Genomic DNA, 21987 nt, shown 5'->3' on the forward strand with positions numbered 1-21987 from the left:
TGGATCGCTTCTCCAAGATGGCTCACTTTGTACCCCTGCCCGGGCTACCCTCTGCACCCATGTTGGCTAAACAACTTTTCCAACACATCTTCCGTCTCCATGGCCTTCCCAAACATATTGTCTCGGATCGTGGGGTACAATTCGTCTCCAAATTCTGGAGGGCTCTATGTGCTCAGCTCGGGATCAAATTGGACTTTTCTTCTTCGTACCATCCTCAGTCTAACGGCCAAGTAGAACGGGTGAACCAAATTTTGGGTGACTATCTGCGTCACTTTGTATCCTCACGCCATGACGACTGGGCTGATCTACCTCCCTGGGCGGAGTTCTCCTACAACTACAAACAATCCTCTGCCTCTAACAAGTCTCCTTTCTTTGTAGTTTTTGGCCGTCATCCTCTTCCACCTCTGCCGCAGTCTCCCACTCCTTCTTCTGTACCTGCCGTTGACAGTCTTGTACAGGATTTTTCCTCCATCTGGCGTGAAACTGTCACGAGGGTGTCAAGAGCCACTCCTGACTCCGTTGTACCCGGGGTCAGGAGGTCGCAGCGGTTGGCTGCACGCTCTATGTCAGATAGGGAAGTTTCCTTATTGTAGCTTTCTGGGTTTGCTTTACAAACCCTTTTGGCTCACTCAGGGATCCGTAGCTCCTTCTCTCAGCTGTTCCTTGTCCAGCACTCCCAATCCTCCTTATATTCCCCTCTCACACTTCTCTGGTTGCCAGATATAGAGCTTCCTGCCTGGACATCTATTCTGACCCACTGGAGCTGTGTTGCTGCGTTCTCTGAGTGTTGCCTTAGAACGCTACCCTCCGGATCCCTGTTGGACCTTTGTGGACAATTGTTGCCGTCCACCTGGGTGTTTGTGTTTGTCTGTGTTTGTCTGTCCTCTCCCTGGTGTTTCCCTCTTAGTGCAGTGGTGAGGACTAGCGATCCCACCGGCCCGTTCATTATCTAGGGCTCATTTCAGGGAAAGCCAGGGTTTAGGCACGTGATCGCCGCACGGGTGAGGAACCCGTCTAGGGACGTCAGGGCAGGCAGGTGCCAGCTGCAAGGTGAGTTAGGGGTCACCACCTTTCCCTCTCCCTTGGGCAGGGCTTTCCCCTGTTTTCCTCCCTGTGCGTGTTGCCGGTCATTACAGAAACCCACGCTGCTCTCCTCAAGGCTTCCGCCCGTATGAAGGATAAAGCAAGAGACGCAGATCTCCTCCGGAATTTCTTGGGACCCTATAAAATCAAGAGTCGTGTCAATCAAGTTTCTTATCAGCTCCATCTTCCTCCCTCCCTCCGAATCCATAACTCCTTCCATGTCTCCCTTCTTAAACCTGCTGTCTTTAACCGTTTTTCTCCCAAGCTTGTTTCTCCCACCCCTGTCGCCGGTACCTCCGATATATTCTCTGTCAAGGAGATCTTGGCGACCAAGATCTCCCGGGGGAAAAGATTTTTTTTTGGTCGACTGGGAGAGCTGCGGTCCTGAGGAGAGGTCATGGGAGCCAGAGGAGAACATCCTGGACCGCAGTCTCATCCGCAAGTTCTTCGGTACCAAAAAGGGAGGGAGACCAAAGGGGGGGGGGTACTGTTACGCTGAGCGCTCCGGGTCCCCTGCTGGCCTCGGAGCGCTCACAGCGTATGCCCCCAGGCAGCACTCCAGCGTCTTGGCGTGTGCGTCCTCGCTCTCTAGGGCGCGCACGCGCCTGGACTCTTAGATTCAAAGGGCCAGTGCACCAGTGATTGGTGCCTGGTCCAAAGGGGTTATTAAGGGTTAAGGTTTGTGAGAGGCAGTGCTGACTTAATTAGGCTGCACCTGTGCACTGCCCATTTATACCTTCTCATCCCACAGCTTTCTGCCGGATCTTTGTGCCTTGTGCCTCAGAGAAAGCTTCCTTACTGTGTTAGTTTGCCTTGCCTGTTGCCGAACCCGTTGCTACCGTCAACTCGCCTTTGAACCTTGCCGCCTGCCCTGACCTCTGCTACATCCGACTACGCACTTGCCTTCTCCCTGTGTACCACGCCTTATCAGCTGCCAGAGAGGTCGAGTTGTTACTAGGGGACACGACCTGGTAGTTACCGCCGCAGCAAATCCATCCCGCTTTGCGGCGGGCTCTGGTGAAGACCAGTAACTGCTTAGAACCGGTCCTTTAGTACAACCCGCGCCATCGCCTCTCTGGTCCAGAGGATCCACTACCTGTCCTGCCGGTACGTGACACTTACATAAATAAAATAAAAAAGTATACATATTAGGTATCGCCCAAAAAATAAAAACGGTGCCAAAACAGCTATTTCGTGTTACCTTGCCTCAAAAAAAGTGTAATATAGAGCAAAAATCATATGTACCCTAAACTAGTACCAACAAAACTTATCCCATAGTTTCTAAAATGGGGTCATTTTTTGGAGTTTCTACTCTAGGGGTGCATCAGGGGGGCTTCAAATGGGACATGGTGTAAAAAAGAAAACAATCCAGCAAAATCTGCCTTCCAAAAACCGTATGGCATTTCTTTCCTTCCGCACCCTGCCGTGTGCCCGTACAGCAGTTTACGACCACATATGGGGTGTTTCTGTAAACTACAGAATCGGGGCCATAAATATAACATTTTGTTTGGCTATTAACCCTTGCTTTGTAACTGGAAAAAAAATATTAAAATGGAAAATCTGCCAAAAAAGTGAAATTTTGAAATTGTATCTCTATTTTCCATTATTTCTTGTGGAACACCTAAAGGGTTAACAACATTTGTAAAATCAGTTTTGAATACCTTGAGGGGTGTAGTTTCTAGTATGGGGTCACTTTTATGGAGTTTCTACTCTAGGGGTGCATCAGGGGGGCTTCAAATGGGACACGGTGTAAAAAAAAAAACAGTCCAGCAAAATCTGCCTTCCAAAAACCGTATGGCATTTCTTTCCTTCTGCACCCTGCCGTGTGCCCGTACAGCAGTTTACGACCACATATGGGGTGTTTCTGTAAACTACAGAATCGGGGCCATAAATATAACATTTTGTTTGGCTATTAACCCTTGCTTTGTAACTGGAAAAAAAATATTAAAATGGAAAATCTGCCAAAAAAGTGAAATTTTTAAATTGTATCTCTATTTTCCATTATTTCTTGTGGAACACCTAAAGGGTTAACAACATTTGTAAAATCAGTTTTGAATACCTTGAGGGGTGTAGTTTCTAGTATGGGGTCACTTTTATGGAGTTTCTACTCTAGGGGTGCATCAGGGGGGCTTCAAATGGGACACAGTGTAAAAAAAAAAACAGTCCAGCAAAATCTGCCTTTCAAAAACCGTATGGCATTCCTTTCCTTCTGCGCCCTGCCATGTGCCCGTACAGCAGTTTGAAACCACATATGAGGTGTTTCTATAAACTACAGAATCCAGGAAATAAATATTGAGTTTTGTTTGGCTGTTAAACCTTGCTTTGTTACTGGAAAAAATCAATTAAAATAGTAAATTTGCCCAAAAATTGAAATTCTGAAATTTTATCTCCATTTGCCAATAACTCTTGTGGAAGACCTAAAGGGTTAACGACGTTTGCAAAATCAGTTTTGAATACCTTGAGGGGTGTAGTTTCTAGAATGGAATTTTTGGGTGGTTTCTATTATGTAAGCCTCGCAAAGTGACTTCAGACCTGAACTGGACCCTACAAATTGGGTTTTTGAAAATTTCGGAAAAATTTCAAGGTTTGCTTCTAAACGTCTAAGCCTTGTAACATCCTCCAAAAATAAAATATCATTCCCAAAATTATCCAAACATGAAGTAGACATATGGGGAATGTAAAGTAATAACTATTCTTGGAGGTATTACTATGTATTATAGAAGTAGAGAAATTGAAACTTGGAAATGTGCAATTTTTTACCAATTTTTGGTAAATTTTGTATTTTTTTATAAATAAAAATTATTTTTTTTACTTCATTTTACCAATGTCATGAAGTACAATATGTGACGAAAAAACTATCTCAGAATAGCCTGGATAAGTCAAAGCGTTTTAAAGTTATTACCACTTAAAGTGACACTGGTCAGATTTGCAAAAAATGGCCTGGTCCTTAAGGTGAAATAAGGCTGTGTCCTAAAGGGGTTAAGGGATAATTTCTGGAACATTTTTTAATTTTAAAAAGTATAATGTATCTGGCAGTGTGATTAAAAACTAAAGACTGATTTTTAATAAGGCCAACCATTTGTTTATCCATAGCCATATATGTCCCTGTCACTCTGACATTATTAATGTTATCATTGCATTAAAGAGCTTGAAAGGGATTGGATACAGTCCTAGGAGACCTCAGAGTTTTAGAAACAACTTTTCAGGCCAATCTGACCACTTTCGATCCATGTCAAGTTTATTGGTACCGAAATTGAATCCTTTGACTGATGTGTTAGAAATTCACTCATCTATTCCCTTGAGGCAATCAGTCCTTGCAGCTTGCAGCCCAGCACCATGCACCTCAATTGGGATTATCTAGCGAACATCAGAATTGGCAGGATCGCCATTGGCACCCCATTCTCTTTACAGGTGAGAGCAAGTTCACACAGAGGAAAGATTACGAATGGGAACATGTCAATGCTATAAGGGACAATAACAGAATAACTAACTTATGTTTTTATAATTAAAGTACTTAGATGCGTCTTTTGTCTTAAGTTCTATAATTTTCGGCCTTAGGAGACCCACATAATTACATATTGGTTAAAATAATTGTCATATGTGTGGTTGGTATGCTTGGTTTGGTAAAAATACACTGTAAAACTTCCTAGGCCTATTAAGTCTCTAGGGGATAGCTACAAAGAGTTTGGCACAAATTAGGATTATGCAACACAACTTTCCATTTTTACATGTAATTAGCCAGCCTCCTGTCACATGACTAAGAGGAGTGTGAAGGAGACACAGCTAAGACCTTTTAAAAATCAAATACTGTAAAACATACATGGTCAGACTCAGGAGATGCAGCCCAGTATTGCAGATATGTCCAACTTTCAGCACCCTTTTTTCTTTGATCTTACCAAATCATTTTATTGTATACCCTGTTTTTCTTGTGTGTGTATATCATTTTATTTAATCTCTTTTGTAACTTAACCTGCTCAGGACCGCCGTACGCAGGATTGCGTCTTTGCGGCGGTCCTGTTTCTCTGGGTGGACGCGCTGGTGCGTCCTCTCGCGAGACGCGAGATTTCGGGCAAAGCCGGCCTGCAAATGCGCATCGCGGGCCGGCAAAATTTAAAAGACAAGTTCGTCATCAACCTGCCAGCCAATGATCGTGGCTGGCAGGTTGTTGATTTTCAAAAAAACGAATCAGAAGCCAGCTAACAAATAATATTTAGTAAATATGATGTGTTAAATGGCTGCTGTGCTCCTCTGCTCCTTCTTTTGGTCAGTTGGTTCCAGCAGAGGAGCACACATCACTGTGAGTACCCACCAACACCACACTTAGCCCCCAGATCACCTCCCAGCACCCCAAATAACCCCTTGATCACCCCTTCTTGCCCCTGTCAATCACTAGTGAAAAGAAAAAAAATGGGTTCAGTGTAAACTGTCAATTATTTTATTTCACTGGTATTGACTGATAGGTTTTAGTATAGTTTAGGTCCCTTGGTTAGGTAGTTTAGTGATCGGTTAGCGCCCAGCCCACCGCACCGCAGTCCCTTATTCGCCGATGTACCCAGGAGGTTCCGTGGCCCCATCCACCAGTGTAGTTAGCCGTCTACACGAGCGACATTTCCCCAGTGTCGTTGCTGGTACCTCAAACCGACCGCCACCCCGAAAAAAATGCTGTGTCTGTAGCAGGAGTGGAATAAGGCGTGACACCCGCTATTTCTGTCCTGACTGTCCTGACCACCCTGCCCTATGCTTTGGAGAGTGTTTTCGGAAGTACCACACACAGGTACACCTAGCATAGGGATCACATCTCACCAGGACAGGTACACAGGGCTATTAGGGCCCATTCACATACAGCTGCTGCAAACCTCTCCTTTCACCTGGGATAAAGTGCATAATGTACTTCGCCACATCTTTGGGCGATTTGCGCTTTGCACATTGTCCTATAAAGGTAAAAAAAGCAAAACAAAAAAAAAATCACCGGTAAGCAAAAAAGTTCAGTTTCAAAAGTTAAATAAAGTTTATATGTTCTGTTCTAAAGTTATTATAAAGTTAATAAAATTTATTGCGTTGCGGCCTGTTTTTTCTTTTTTGTTTTGTTTTTTTTACCTTCCAGGTGGACCAACTGATCGACTAGCTGCAGCACTGATGTGCATTCTGACAGAAGCATTGCGCTGCTGTCAGATTACACGCAAGTCGGTGTATGCGGCGCTGCAAGACGAGATTTCTCCTCTGCAGTAAAAGATACGTTTGCCAAGGCATATGAGCTGAGGAGGTAGCGGTGTTCCTATGCTTTGGCAAACACTTTGTATATATATAAAAAATATATAAATCCCGGCAATGATTTATTCATCCACATCGATTGATGTGAATAGAGAAATCTGGTTTGCCAGGGCATACGAGCTAAGTGGGTATGAATGTTGGGCGGAGATCCTATGTCCTGGCAGACGCCTTTCCCCTCCTCTTTTTTTTTTTTGGGCAGAGATTTTTTCATCCACATTGATCGATGCGAATGAAGAAATCTGTGCCGTTCATTTTTTTTCTTTCAGCCCGGAGGCTGAACGGAAAAAAAAAATCTCATTACCTGTATGCTCAATATAAGGAGAATAGCAGAAACTCCTAATGCTGGCCATACATGTAATGATTGCGGAGACCCTCCAATGCCAGGGCAGTACAAACACCCCACAAATGACCCCATTTTGGAAAGAAGACACCCCAAGGTATTCGCTGAGGGGCATATTGAGTCCATGAAAGATTGAAATTTTTGTCCCAAGTTAGCGGAAAGTGAGACTTTGTGAGAAAAAACTAAAAAAAATCAATTTCCTCCTAACTTATGCCCAAAAAATTTTTTTCTATGAACTCACCAGGCCCCTCATTGAATACCTTGGGGTGTCTTCTTTCCAAAGTGGGGTCACATGTGGGGTATTTATACTGCCCTGGCTTTTTAGGGGCCCTAAAGCGTGAGAAGAAGTCTGGGATCCAAATGTCTAAAAATGCCCTCCTAAAAGGAATTTGGGCACCTTTGCGCATCTAGGCTGCAAAAAAGTGTCACACATGTGGTATCGTCGTACTCAGGAGAAGTTGGGGAATGTGTTTTGGGGTGTAATTTTACACATACCCATGCTGGGTGAGATAAATATCTTGGTCAAATGCCAACTTTGTATAAAAAAAATTGGAAAAGTTGTCTTTTGCCAAGATATTTCTCTCACCCAGCATGGGTATATGTAAAATGACACCCCAAAACACATTCCCCAATTTCTCCTGAGTACGGCGATACCACATGTGTGACACTTTATTGCAGCCTAGGTGGGCAAAGGGGCCCACATTCCAAAGAGCACCTTTCGGATTTCGCAGGCCATTTTTTACACATTTTGATTGCAAACTACTTACCACACATTAGGGCCCCTAGAATGCCAGGGCAGTATAACTACCCCACAAATGACCCCATTTTGGAAAGAAGACACCCCAAGTTATTCCGTGAGGGGCATGGCGAGTTCCTAGAATTTTTTATTTTTTGTAGCAAGTTAGTGGAATATGAGACTTTGTAAGGAAAAAAAAGAAATCATCATTTTCCGCTAACTTGTGACAAAAAATAAAAAATTCTAGGAACTCGCCGTGCCCCTCACGGAATACCTTGGGGTGTCTTCTTTCCAAAATGGGGTCACTTGTGGCGTAGTTATACTGCCCTGGCAATTTAGGGGCCCAAATGTGTGAGAAGTACTTTGCAATCAAAATGTGTAAAAAATGGCCTGCGAAATCCGAAAGGTGCACTTTGGAATATGTGCCCCTTTGCCCACCTTGGCTGCAAAAAAGTGTCACACATCTGGTATCGCCGTACTCAGGAGAAGTTGGGGAATGTGTTTTGGGTAGAGTTGAGCGGACACCTGGATGTTCGGGTTCGAGAAGTTCGGCCGAACTTCCCGGAAATGTTCGGGTTCGGGATCCGAACCCGATCCGAACTTCGTCCCGAACCCGAACCCCATTGAAGTCAATGGGGACCCGAACTTTTCGGCACTAAAAAGGCTGTAAAACAGCCCAGGAAAGGGCTAGAGGGCTGCAAAAGGCAGCAACATGTAGGTAAATCCCATGCAAACAAATGTGGATAGGGAGATGAATAAAAATAAAAATAAAATAAATAAAAATTAACCAATATCAATTGGAGAGAGGTCCCATAGCAGAGAATCTGGCTTCACGTCACCCACCACTGGAACAGTCCATTCTCAGATATTTAGGCCCCGGCACCCAGGCAGAGGAAAGAGGTCCCGTAACAGAGAATCTGGCTTCATGTCAGCAGAGAATCAGTCTGCATGTCATAGCAGAGAATCAGGCTTCACGTCAGCCACCACTGCAACAGTCCATTGGCATATATTTAGGCCCAGCACCCAGGCAGAGGAGAGAGGTCCCGTAACAGAGAATCTGTCTTCATGTCAGCAGAGAATCAGTCTGCATGTCATAGCAGAGAATCAGGCTTCACGTCAGCCACCACTGCAACAGTCCATTGGCATATATTTAGGCCCAGCACCCAGGCAGAGGAGAGAGGTCCCGTAACAGACAATCTGGCTTCATGTCAGCAGAGAATCAGTCTGCATGTCATAGCAGAGAATGAGGCTTCACGTCAGCCACCACTGCAACAGTCCATTGGCATATATTTAGGCCCAGCACCCAGGCAGAGGAGAGAGGTCCCGTAACAGAGAATCTGGCTTCATGTCAGCAGAGAATCAGTCTGCATGTCATAGCAGAGAATCAGGCTTCACGTCACCCAACATTGGAACAGTCCATTGGCATATATTTAGGCCCCGGCACCCAGACAGAGGAGAGGTTCATTCAACTTTGGGTAGCCTCGCAATATAATGGTAAAATGAAAATAAAAATAGGATTGAATGAGGAAGTGCCCTGGAGTACAATAATATATGTTTAAGGGGAGGTAGTTAATGTCTAATCTGCACAAGGGATGGACAGGTCCTGTGGGATCCATGCCTGGTTCATTTTTATGAACGTCAGCTTGTCCACATTGGCTGTAGACAGGCGGCTGCGTTTGTCTGTAATGACACCCCCTGCCGTGCTGAATACACGTTCAGACAAAACGCTGGCCGCCGGGCAGGCCAGCACCTCCAAGGCATAAAAGGCTAGCTCTGGCCACATGGACAATTTGGAGACCCAGAAGTTGAATGGGGCCGAACCATCAGTCAGTACGTGGAGGGGTGTGCACACGTACTGTTCCACCATGTTAGTGAGATGTTGCCTCCTGCTAACACGTTGCGTATCAGGTGGTGGTGCAGTTAGCTGTGGCGTGTTGACAAAATTTTCCACATCTCTGCCATGCTAACCCTGCACTCAGAGGAGCTGGCCGTGACACAGCTGCCTTGGCGACCTCTTGCTCCTCCTCTGCCTTGGCCTTGGGCTTCCACTTGTTCCCCTGTGACATTTGGGAATGCTCTCAGTAACGCGTCTACCAACGTGCGCTTGTACTCGCGCATCTTCCTATCACGCTCCAGTGCAGGAAGTAAGGTGGGCACATTGTCTTTGTACCGTGGATCCAGCAGGGTGGCAACCCAGTAGTCCGCACACGTTAAAATGTAGGCAACTCTGCTGTCGTTGCGCAGGCACTGCAGCATGTAGTCGCTCATGTGTGCCAGGCTGCCCAGGGGTAAGGACAAGCTCCCTCTGAGTCACTTTGAAGAGACTGGCCTGAAAGTATTAAAAATAACCCCTCTTCCTCCTCCTCCTCCTCCTGGGCCACCTCCTCTTCCATCATCGCCCTAAGTGTTTTCTCAAGGAGACATAGAAGTGGTATTGTAACGCTGATAACGGCGTCATCGCCACTGGCCATGTTGGTGGAGTACTCGAAACAGCGCAACAGGGCACACAGGTCTCGCATGGAGGCCCAGTCATTGGTGGTGAAGTGGTGCTGTTCTGTAGTGCGACTGACCCGTGCGTGCTGCAGCTGAAACTCCACTATGGCCTGCTGCTGCTCGCACAGTCTGTCCAGCATGTGCAAGGTGGAGTTCCACCTGGTGGGCACGTCGCATATGAGGCGGTGAGCGGGAAGGCCGAAGTTACGCTGTAGCGCAGACAGGCGAGCAGCAGCAGGATGTGAACGCCGGAAGCGCGACCAGACGGCCCGCACTTTATGCAGCAGCTCTGACATGTCGGGGTAGTTGTGAATGAACTTCTGCACCACCAAATTCAGCACATGCGCCAAGCAAGGGATGTGCGTCTAACCGGCTAGTCCCAGAGCTGCAACGAGATTTCGCCCATTATTGCACACCACCAGGCCGGGCTTGAGGCTCACCGGCAGCAACCACTCGTCGGTCTGTTGTTCTATACCCCACCACAACTCCTGTGCGGTGTGGGGCCTGTCCCCCAAACATATGAGTTTCAGAATGGCCTGCTGACGTTTACCCCGGGCTGTGCTGAAATTGGTGGTGAAGGTGTTTGGCTGACTGGATGAGCAGGTGGAAGAAGAGGAGGAGGAAGCCGAGTAGGAGGAGGTGGCAACAGGAGGCAAAGAATGTTGCCCTGTGATCCTTGGCGGCGGAAGGACGTGCGCCAAACAGCTCTCCGCCTGGGGCCCAGCTGCCACTACATTTACCCAGTGTGCAGTTAGGGAGATATAGCATCCCTGGCCGTGCTTACTGGTCCACGTATCTGTGGTTAGGTGGACCTTGCCACAGATGGCGTTGCGCAGTGCACACTTGATTTTATCGGATACTTGGTTGTGCAGGGAAGGCACTGCTCTCTTGGAGAAGTAGTGCCGGCTGGGAACAACATACTGTGGGACAGCAAGCGACATGAGCTGTTTGAAGCTGTCTGTGTCCACCAGCCTAAATGACAGCATTTCATAGGCCAGTAGTTTAGAAATGCTGGCATTCAGGGCCAGGGATCGAGGGTGGCTAGGTGGGAATTTACGCTTTCTCTCAAATGTTTGTGAGATGGAGAGCTGAACGCTGCCGTGTGACATGGTTGAGATGCTTGGTGACGGAGGTGGTGGTGGTGTTGGTGGTACATCCCCTGTTTGCTGGGTGGCAGGTGCCAACGTTCCTCCAGAGGCGGAGGAAGAGGCCGAGGCGGCAGCAGCAGAAGAGGTAGCAGGGGGAGCCTGAGTGACTTCCTTGGTTTTAAGGTGTTTACTCCCCTGCAGTTCATGCTTTGCATGCAGGTGCCTGGTCATGCAGGTTGTGCTCAGGTTCAGAACGTTAATGCCTCGCTTCAGGCTCTGATGGCACAGCGTGCAAACCACTCGGGTCTTGTGGTCAGCACATTATTTGAAGAAGTGCCATGCCAGGGTACTCCTTGAAGCTGCCTTTGGGGTGCTCGGTCCCAGATGGCGGCGGTCAGTAGCAGGCGGAGTCTCTTGGCGGCGGGTGTTCTGCTTTTGCCCACTGCTCCCTCTTTTGCTACGCTGTTGGCTCGGTCTCACCACTGCCTCTTCCTCCGAACTGTGAAAGTCAGTGGCACGACCTTCATTCCATGTGGGGTCTAGGACCTCATCGTCCCCTGCATCGTCTTCCACCCAGTCTTGATCCCTGACCTCCTGTTCAGTCTGCACACTGCAGAAAGACGCAGCAGTTGGCACCTGTGTTTCGTCATCATCAGAGACATGCTGAGGTGGTATTCCCATGTCCTCATCATCAGGAAACATAAGTGGTTGTGCGTCAGTGCATTCTATGTCTTCCACCGCTGGGGAAGGGCTGGGTGGATGCCCTTGGGAAACCCTGCCAGCGGAGTCTTCAAACAGCATAAGAGACTGCTGCATAACTTGAGGCTCAGACAGTTTCCCTGGTATGCATGGGGGTGATGTGACAGACTGATGGGCTTGGTTTTCAGGCGCCATCTGTGCGCTTTCTGCAGAAGACTGGGTGGGAGATAATGTGAACGTGCTGGATCCACTGTCGGCCACCCAATTGACTAATGCCTGTACCTGCTCAGGCCTTACCATCCTTAGAACGGCATTGGGCCCCACCAAATATCGCTGTAAATTATGGCGGCTACTGGGACCTGAGATTGTTGGTACACTAGGATGTGTGGCTGTGGCAGAACGGCCACGTCCTCTCCCAGCACCAGAGGGTCCACTAACACCACCACGACCATGTCCGCGTCCGCGTCCTTTACTAGATGTTTTCCTCATTGTTATCGTTCACCACAACAACAAAAATATTATTTGGCCCAATGTATTGAATTCAAATTCAGGACTTTTTTTACAGACACCTAACACTATCTGGCTATCTATTTAGGTACCGTATTACACTAATACAGGCACAGCAGTAACCACAGATTTAGCTGAATATAAATTTGAGGCCTAGTATTTAGGCGCTGGGTGACAGGTATAGGTTTACTGACAGAATTAGACTTGGAAATGCACAGTAGCGTGTGTGTGAAGTTATTCAGAATGACCCTATGTGCACCTTGAATCTGATATACCCTTTTAGGGATAGATTTAAAATAGCTCTGATACAGCAGAAACCACTAAATTAGGAAATTGCTAAATTGGGAATTGTTTTTCAACCCAGAACAAAAAATGTGCTTTGACGGACACTAAATAACTTTCCCAGCCACAACAGTACAGCAGTAACGACAGATTTAGCTGGATATAAATTTGAGGCCTAGTATTTAGGCGCTGGGTGACAGGTATACGTTTTACAGACAGAATTAGACTGGGATATGCACAGTAGCGTGTGTGAAGTTATTCAGAATGACCCTATGTGCACCTTGAATCTGATATACCCTTTTAGGGATAAATTTAAAGTAGGCCTGATACAGCAGAAACCACTAAATTAGGAAATTGCTAAATTGGGAATTGTATTTCAACCCAGAACAAAAAATGTGCTTTGACGGACACTAAATAACTTGCCCAGCCACAACAGTACAGCAGTAATGACAGATTTAGCGGGATATAAATTTGAGGCCTAGTATTTAGGCGCTGGGTGACAGGTATAGGTTTACTGACAGAAATAGACTTGGAAATGCACAGTAGCGTGTGTGTGAAGTTATTCAGAATGACCCTATGTGCACCTTGAATCTGATATACCCTTTAAGGGATAGATTTAAAATAGCTCTGATACAGCAGAAACCACTAAATTAGGAAATTGCTAAATTGGGAATTGTATTTCAACCCAGAACAAAAAATGTGCTTTGACGGACACTAAATAACTTGCCCAGCCACAACAGTACAGCAGTAATGACAGATTTAGCAGGATATAAATTTGAGGCCTAGTATTTAGGCGCTGGGTGACAGGTATACGTTTTACGGACAGAATTAGACTGGGATATGCACAGTAGCGTGTGTGTGAAGTTATTCAGAATGACCCTATGTGCACCTTGAATCTGATATACCCTTTTAGGGATAAATTTAAAGTAGGCCTGATACAGCAGAAACCACTAAATTAGGAAATTGCTAAATTGGGAATTGTATTTCAACCCAGAACAAAAACTGTGCTTTGACGGAGACTAAATAACTTGACCAGCCACACCAGTAACGACAGATTTAGCTGGATATAAACTTGAGACCTAGTATTTAGGCGCTGGGTGACAGGTATACGTTTACTGACAGAATTAGACTGGGATATGGCCAAAAAATAACCACACTATTGATGGTTAAATGCACTTGGTGTGACAGCTTGACCAACCACACTACTGAGGGTTAAATGCACTTGGTGACAGGCGCAGCTTGCCCCTGATGTAGTATATGGCCAAAAAATAAACAGACTATTGCTGGTTAAATGCACTTGGTGTGACAGCTTGACCAACCACACTACTGAGGGTTAAATGCACTTGGTGACAGGCGCAGCTTGCCCCTGATGTAGTATATGGCCAAAAAATAAACAGACTATTGCTGGTTAAATGCACTTGGTGTGACAGCTTCACCCTGATGTAGGCTTTAGCCAAAAAACAACCACACCATTGAGGGTTAAATGCACTTGGTGACAGGCGCAGCTTGCCCCTGATGTAGTATATGGCCAAAAAATAACCAGACTATTGTTGGTTAAATGCACTTGGTGTGACAGCTTCACCCTGATGTAGGCTTTAGCCAAAAAACAACCACACCATTGAGGGTTAAATGCACTTGGTGACAGGCGCAGCTTGCCCCTGATGTAGTATATGGCCAAAAAATGAACAGACTATTGCTGGTTAAATGCACTTGGTGTGACAGCTTCACCCTGATGTAGGCTTTAGCCAAAAAACAACCACTCCATTAAGGGTTAAATGCACTTGGTCGCAGCTTGTGCTGGCACACCACAAGACACAAAATGGCCGCCGATCACCCCAGAAAAAAGTGACTGACAAACGGTCTGGGCAGCCTAAAAACAGTGAGCAATTGAGTATCAGCAGCTCAATGATCCACAGCAGCAGATCGATCAATTAATCAAGTCCTTTGGAGGAGTTAATCTGCCTAATCTCGCCCTACTGTCGCAGCCGCAACCTATCCCTACGCTGAAAGCTGAAGAAGAAAGCTGCTCATCAGCGACTTTAGACTCAAGTTGCTGTGGATGGATCTGGAACTGTTCCTACCCTGCCACAGCAGCCATGGCAGAGAAATGTGAGCGCAGAGGGCCCCCCTGGTCAGAGCTGCGAGAGGATGGACGATGGCGCAGATAGGCAGCAGCCAACTAACTACATAGGATGTCTCTATAGTAGTTCAGTTTGTCCTCCCTCTCAGCCGGTGTGAAAAAGGCCCCCATTTTGGACCGGTAGCGATGGTCCAACAAGGTGGAGAGCCAGAAGTCATCCGTCTGCCGAATGGTGACAATTCGGCTCTCACTACACAAGCACGTGAGCATGCAGTGGGCCATTTGTGCAAGTGACTCGGAGGAACTCACTGCTTCCATTTTCACTGCATACTGCCACGGTGTGTCTGGGTCCTCTGTCTCGTCTTCCTCATTGCCCTGTAGCTCCTATGGCTGCTCCTGCTCCTCCTCTCCTGTCACCTGTGTAGAAAAACCACTAATTTCGCTACACATTGCTTGTGCTCCAATGTCCTCCTCCAGTTCAGCCCCCACAGGGCTTAGGTGGCCGTGAGATCTAGGCACCACGTCTCCAGTCCCCTGACCAGCTAGATTTACCAGCATCTGTTCCAGGACATAAAACAGTGGAATGACGTTGTCCTGGCAACTGACAAATAACGTGGCCTCCTCAAAAGGCCTGAGCAGGTGTCACGCATGAGCTGCCACTGTCTGACATCAAAGTTACACAGGGGAGTACTCCTGTCCGCTTGGATCATCAATCGTTTATGGCCTTTCTTTTTTTGTATAGTTGGTCCAATATATGGAGGGTGGAATTCCAACGGGTGGAAAGATCGCATATCAGCCTATGTTGGGGGATGCCGTTGTGCTACTGCAGCTCATGAAGGGTGTGCTTTGCAGTGTACGAGTGACTGCAGTGCATGCAAAGTTTCCTGGCCATTTTTAGGATGTCTTGCAGATGGGTGGAAGACTTCAGGAACCGCTTGACAACCAGATTAAACACGTGTGCCATGCAGGGAGCATGGCTCAGCCCTCCTTAACGCAGCATCTACACCATGTTCTTCCTGTTGTCGGTCACCATGGTTCCGATTTTAAGTTGTTGCGGAGAAAGCCAGTATTTCATTTCTCGATGAAGGACATGGAGCAGTCAAACAAGGTGCAGAACAGCGTGACAACGCCGTGCCCTGCACATGTGGTATGCTGGAGGGGCACTGTGAATTGTCCCTGCAGTGGAGGCTGAGGACACAGTGGAGGATGAGGAGGCAGACATTGTCACAGGACCAACGGTGTGAGAACGTGGAGGCGTAAGCGGTGTCACCTGGCCAAGTTGCTGGTGTGGCTGTGCAGGAACCACATTCACCCAGTGGGCCGTAAACTAAATGTATTGTCCCTGACCGTAGTTACAGCTCTACACGTCGGCGCTGGTACTGCCTTTTTGGCAAAGAAATGAGTGCTTGGGACTCTCCACCTTGGCTCGGCACAAGCCATCAGTTCTTTGAAAGGTGCAGAGTCCACCACTTGGAAAGGGAGGAACTGCAGCACCAGCAACTTGGCCAGGAGCACATTCAGCTTCTGCGCCAAACTTCGGTTTGTCTCTGACTTCACCTCTGACTTTCGATTGTACCACTGACATTATCTCCTGCTTCTGACCCTGTTTGGCATTTGACTCTGTGTTTGTCTCTGATGTTACTCTCTGGTTTTGACTTTGGCTTATTGGTTTTGCTCTTAGATTCTGATTCGGCCCCTCTTGTGCCCATTTGGTTCTGACCTGGTCTGTGTGACTACCCCTTCACCCCTGGTTTATGTCCTGTGCACTTAGCCAGGTTACGGACTGTCATCCAGGGGGGTTGCCTTTTGTGATGGATTGTCCAAGTATGTAGGGACAATGTTCCCTACCTAAAGTGACAATGTCTACAAAGTCTGAGATCCATGGTAGCTTATAAGTAATAAAGAGAGACCCAAACACAAAGAAATACATAACAAAAGAAAATGTTTATTAGTGATTGACAACAACAAGTTTTGAATTGCAATAACTGAGAACAGACCATTTCTCATCTGCACCTCAGGTTTGTTACAAGGGGATTTAGGGAGTGCTGATAGCTGACAACAGTCACCAACCAAAACCAATATAATCAATGAAATGTACTATCATACCGCTATATAAAGTCCCACCACTGTTGAATTTTTTTTGCATTGCACTATATTCCAATATCTTAGTGTATTATAATCTGCCCTCCTCCAAAAGAAGACTGTTGGACATTTAAGGGGACCTGCTCTTATGTTTTTAGCTACTTTCACAAAATAATTTTACTGAGAGGAGTTTTAAGAAAAACATTATAGTTTTACTTTTAACTGTAATTTACCGCTTATCATTGGTATTAATTTAATACAGGAGATACGTGTTCAAGGACCTTTCACAGAGGCCCCCGATCTTTACTTCAAGCCCTCAGCTACCTCTAAAAGCAAGGTGCTGAAAACCAGTTAGTGACGGCTGTAAAAACATGTATGGGTGGTCACTAACAGGAAAAACATAAAGATGACTTCCCTCCTGTGTGAGTTTTGTTATGTGTAATAAGATGTGATTTATGGTAAAAACATTTCCCACATTCTGAACATAAATATGGTTTCTCCCCTGTGTGAATTCTCTGATGTATAACAAGAGCTGATTTATTGTTAAAACATTTCCCACATTCTGTACATAAAAATGGTCTCTCTCCTGTGTGAATTCTGTGATGTATAACAAGAGCCGATTTCTGGTTAAAACATTTCCCACATTCTGAACATGAAAACGGCTTCTCCCCTGTGTGAATTCTCTGATGTTTAACAAGATTTGATTTCCAGTTAAATTTTTTTCCACAATATGAACATGACGTCTCTCCTGTGTGAATTCTCAGATGTCTGTCAAGTTCCGATTGACAGCTATAGTAGCTCTTACATTCTAAACATGAAAATGGCTTCTCCCTTATATGAGCTGTTTGATGTTCCCTAATTTTGGGACTTTTATTTTGTGTTACAGTCTGTGATGAATCAGATGATAAATTTTTGATGTGAATGGATGAAGATATATCTTGGATGTTGGCATGCTCTTCATATGTATCTTGTGTTATACCACTATCATCAACTTTAAAATCTAAAGATCTGAGAAGTTCCTCTGAGTTCCTGGTACAGTCATCTGCCAAAAATAAAACACATTATTTTTTAATTATTTAACCTTAAAAATTCTACAAATGTTTTGAATACATTTTTTTAATATTTTTTTTTATAGAAAACAAACTCCACACAAATTATAAGTCATGGACCAAAATTCAAGTATCAATTGACTTAAACAGTGGTGACAAAGCGGATCACAATCTAATGGCAGACTTGGTCATAACTAGAAAAAGCTGGGCTCTGCAGCAAATTCTTGAATGTTCAGTTCCCCCCACCCAGAGCAACTTCCCTACAACTTTAGTCTAGTCAAGAATTCCCATGCTCGCCATACAACCCCTCACCCACTCATTCATATACAAAACAATATATAAAAATAAAACATGGGGGTTTTACATATGCCCAGTAAAGTAGAATGCCTCTTTGTGATCCCACTTAGTAGTTATACTCCCTTACAGTAGTTGAATCCTTATAGTATGAATAAAAATAAAAATGTAGGGGCACATTTATTAGAACCGCCGTTTTAGACACCAATCTTAATAAAGCCTTATACCCGGCGGTGGATCGCCAAAGTTATGAAGAGGCGCCGGACGGCTGGTGGTGACTGCTGCTTGCACTACTACGGTCACCCACATTCTCACTTGCGGATGATGTGGCACAAGTCTTTTGTTTTCGAATACCCCGCCCATTGCCACTCTGTCCTTTACCAGATATTTTATTTTGAAGCCTAGCTAAGCAATGACGTCACCGCTCTGATACACTTAATAAATGAGGAACCTTTGCAACAGGTTTAAAAAAAAAAAGAAGGTATAATTGCCCAACCTTTGCAACCAAAATATATCCTGCTGGTGATGGAGTAAAATACATTCATCAACTGTAGAAAAATTGTGACAGGCTTTTGGAAGAAAAAAAATAAATAAAAAAGAGGCAACAAAATATGCAGGCGATGCTGGGAATTACGTTTACTTGTATATTTACTAACTGTAGAAATTTTGTAGAAACAGATTTTTGGAAAAATGGCGCAATTCAATAACCTTTGTTGCAAACATACATGCTGACGGTGATGCTGTAAATTAGGCTTATGTAGTGTCGCTTTAACACTTTTAGGACCAGGCGATTTTCAGTTTTTTTTTCCAGTTTTGTTTTTTACTCACAGCCTTTCTAAAGCCATAACTTGGAATTTTCCATTCACATAGCCATATGAAAGCTTATTTTTTGCGGGACAAGTTGTACTTGTAAATGGTACTCATATGGTACTGCATACGGTATGCAGTGGGTTTTATGGGTTTTGTTTTTATAGCGTTAACTATGCGGTAAAAACTGACCTGTTATTTTCATTCTCCGGGTCAGTAGGGTTACGACGATACCACATATGTATAGCTTTTTTTAGTGTTTAAATAATGAGAAAAAACAAAACTTTGAAAAAACTTATTTTTTTTCTTTGCCTCACCATATTCTGGCCCCAAAAACGTAATATTTTAATGTCTACAAGGCTGTGTGAGGGCTCATTTGTTGTGGGTCAATCTGTACTTTTAATTAAATAATTAATTGAATTTCTCAAACAGCCCCCCCATGTGCCGTACCGCCTGCCATTGGCTGCTCACCCCCCCCCCCCTCCCCCGACGTTGGATGTTTTCATCTGCGTACAGGGAGAAGCAGCAGCGCAGGGAGTGGAATAAGTATATTACCTGTGAGGGGCGTGGCACATGGGGGGGGGGCTGTTTGAGAAATTGGATTACCCCTTTAATGACATTTTGGGGTGTGTATGACTTTTTGATCACTTTTTATTACATTTTTTGTGGGAGGTGTTTTTTTGTAGGGAACTACATTTTTTGTAGGGAACTATTACAAGCAATTATCAGATTGACTCTCTTATAGACTCCGATGCATTAGCAGTGGAGTCTCTGAGAAGTACACTATGTTCCTATGGAGTTCTGCCACAGGCAGGCTCTCCATAGGAACCAATGTGCAGCAGCCTCAGATCATTGAGGAATACAGAGGTTGCCACACACACACACTGCGGCTCCCATGATCCTCACTAGGGGAAGCCTTTGCACGGCCTAGAGTGCGCGCTCCCGTTTTTTTAGGTCAAAAGGTTTACAGTCAATGTCGGGAAGAGGTTAAAAGCTGATGTGAAGTGCAACAGTCTGTATCCATTTATATATACACACAGTACTATGCGGGTGTGGAAAAATAGCATGTAAGAATGCTATTAAAACTGGTAAAGTGTTAATAGTTTTTTTTTGCAATTAACAAAATGCAAAGCAAATGAATCTAAATCAATATCAATATTTGGCATAACCACACTTTGCCTTCCAAACAGCATCAGTTCTCCTAGGTACACTTGCACACTCTTTTTGAAGGAAATTAGTAAGGAGTTTTTTCAAACATCTTGGAGAACCAATCATAGATCTTATGTGGATGTAGGTTTGCTTGTATCATTCTGTCAATGTAATCCCAGACAGACATGCTGATGTTGAGAACAGGGCTCTGTGGGGGCCACTTCATCACTTCCAGGCTCCACCTTCTTCATTACATTGAAGATGGTTCTTACTGACATGTTTGGGGCCATGGTCCTGCTGCAGAATAAATTTGGAGCCAATCAGATGCCTCCCGGATGGCATTGCATGATGGATAAATATCTACCTGTATTTTTCAGCATTAAGGAAACCATTAATCCTGACCAAATCCTCAACGCTGTTTGCTGAAATGCATTCCTAAACGTGCTCGGAACCTCCACCATGCTTCATTGTTGTCCTCACACTCTTGTTATTGAACTGCCATTCTGAACAAACTGCCTACTGGTAAAGCCAAATATTTCCCATTTAGAAAAAAAATTCTGCACCCTAATGTCTATGTTTGTGTCCTTAGTTCAGCCACTTAGTCTTGTTTGCGTGAGCTAGCTGAGTTTATCAGAAAGCAATGCAGAAAAGGGGACAAAGTGGGCTATTTTTGAGAAACGATCCACCAGAACCTCCGGGTAAATGTCAGTAGAGGCCAGGATATGGTCAATTAGAGCGTCAAAAAGGGAAACTCTTTAGATTTTAAAATGAAGTCTCTCTGTGTCTGCGGCATACAGATGATAATCCCTGACTCACCTATACAGTGTCAGATCCAGCTTCCTCAGCCAAGCGAATGCCAGCCCCCAGGCTGTAAATCGGTCAGTCCAGGTTATTTCTCAGCCTCATGGTTTCACAGCCAAACCCAGCTGTATACACACATCCAGAGCCACCCTTGGCCTTTGGTTGTACCCACACCCCCTAATGACAGTCTGGGATGGGCTTTTACTCCCCAGTAATGATTGTGGCACCTGGTGCTACCTCAGACCTACTGATTGACTGGGAAGAAATGGAGAAATCTGCCACACACCTCTCCTAATAGCCATGAGGTCTGTCACTGCCTCACAATATGGATTTTAATTATATATTTTCTATACACCGTTATGTATGTATATTTATGAATATTTAAACGTTTTTTTTAACATCCCATCAGGATTATTTAGCGTCAAAAATCATCAAAAGGCACCACTATTTATTAATCAATATATATGGTATATGAACACTTTTATGAATTCTTAACCACCATTTTCCCATCAGAATATTGTATATGTAATTATGGTATATTCCCATATCATATAAATTACCTCTAGATCACTTTCTTCCACTCCCATAGATAGATTAAAGAGGTTCTCTTTTTATAAACCTCCGATCTGCCCATATAATCTAACTAGGTGGAGCGCATATGCGTTCCACCTACCACTTCCGCTTCTGCTCATTGGGCCCGGTGTAGCGCATGCGCAAACCGACAGTTTATGGAAAATCTCAGAGGAGTTCAGCTTCCCACCGGGACACTGCGAATGCACCGGAGAGAGTTAGCTGTGCTTGCGCACTGGGCTGTAATATTTCCCTACTGAGGCTCTCCTGCGCATGCGCAGTGTCCCGGTGTAAAGCTGAACTCCGCTGAGTTTCCATAAACTGTCGCTTTGCGCATGCGCAGATCGCCAAAACTCAGGAACGCCTCCTCACGTCATTAGTAGTGCGACAGGAAGTCAGGAGGTAGGGAAATCTCAAATGCGTTCCACGATGAATTACAGCCCAGAGGTCTATTTTCTTATCTATTGGGCCCCCGAATCATATAAATTACATATGCGGAACACTTCCCCACTACCACCAATATATTTTTACAATATTCTGGGATGCCCATAAAGTTTTTATTTTAAACCCTCCATCCTAATCTACTTGCAGGTAACACTGTTCTTGTACTTTTGTTTTTATGATTGCTTTATTACTCCTGATGAAGGGGGATTTCT

General features: G+C 45.1%; 1 protein-coding gene across 1 annotated transcript in view; it reads right to left on the reverse strand.

Moving 5' to 3' along the window:
• Positions 1-16504: 16504 nt before the first annotated feature.
• LOC122930585 (oocyte zinc finger protein XlCOF7.1-like) overlaps positions 16505-21987 on the reverse strand; it is a 31323-nt gene continuing 25840 nt past the window's right edge. Inside the window, exon 7 of the mRNA XM_044284075.1 lies at positions 16505-17703. Within this exon, the coding sequence (XP_044140010.1) occupies positions 17048-17703 (656 nt within the window). The 3' untranslated portion in view covers positions 16505-17047. The remainder of the gene's footprint in view (positions 17704-21987) is intronic.

Source organism: Bufo gargarizans, chromosome 3, assembly GCF_014858855.1.
Source record: "Bufo gargarizans isolate SCDJY-AF-19 chromosome 3, ASM1485885v1, whole genome shotgun sequence".
NCBI classification, from domain to species: domain Eukaryota; kingdom Metazoa; phylum Chordata; class Amphibia; order Anura; family Bufonidae; genus Bufo; species Bufo gargarizans.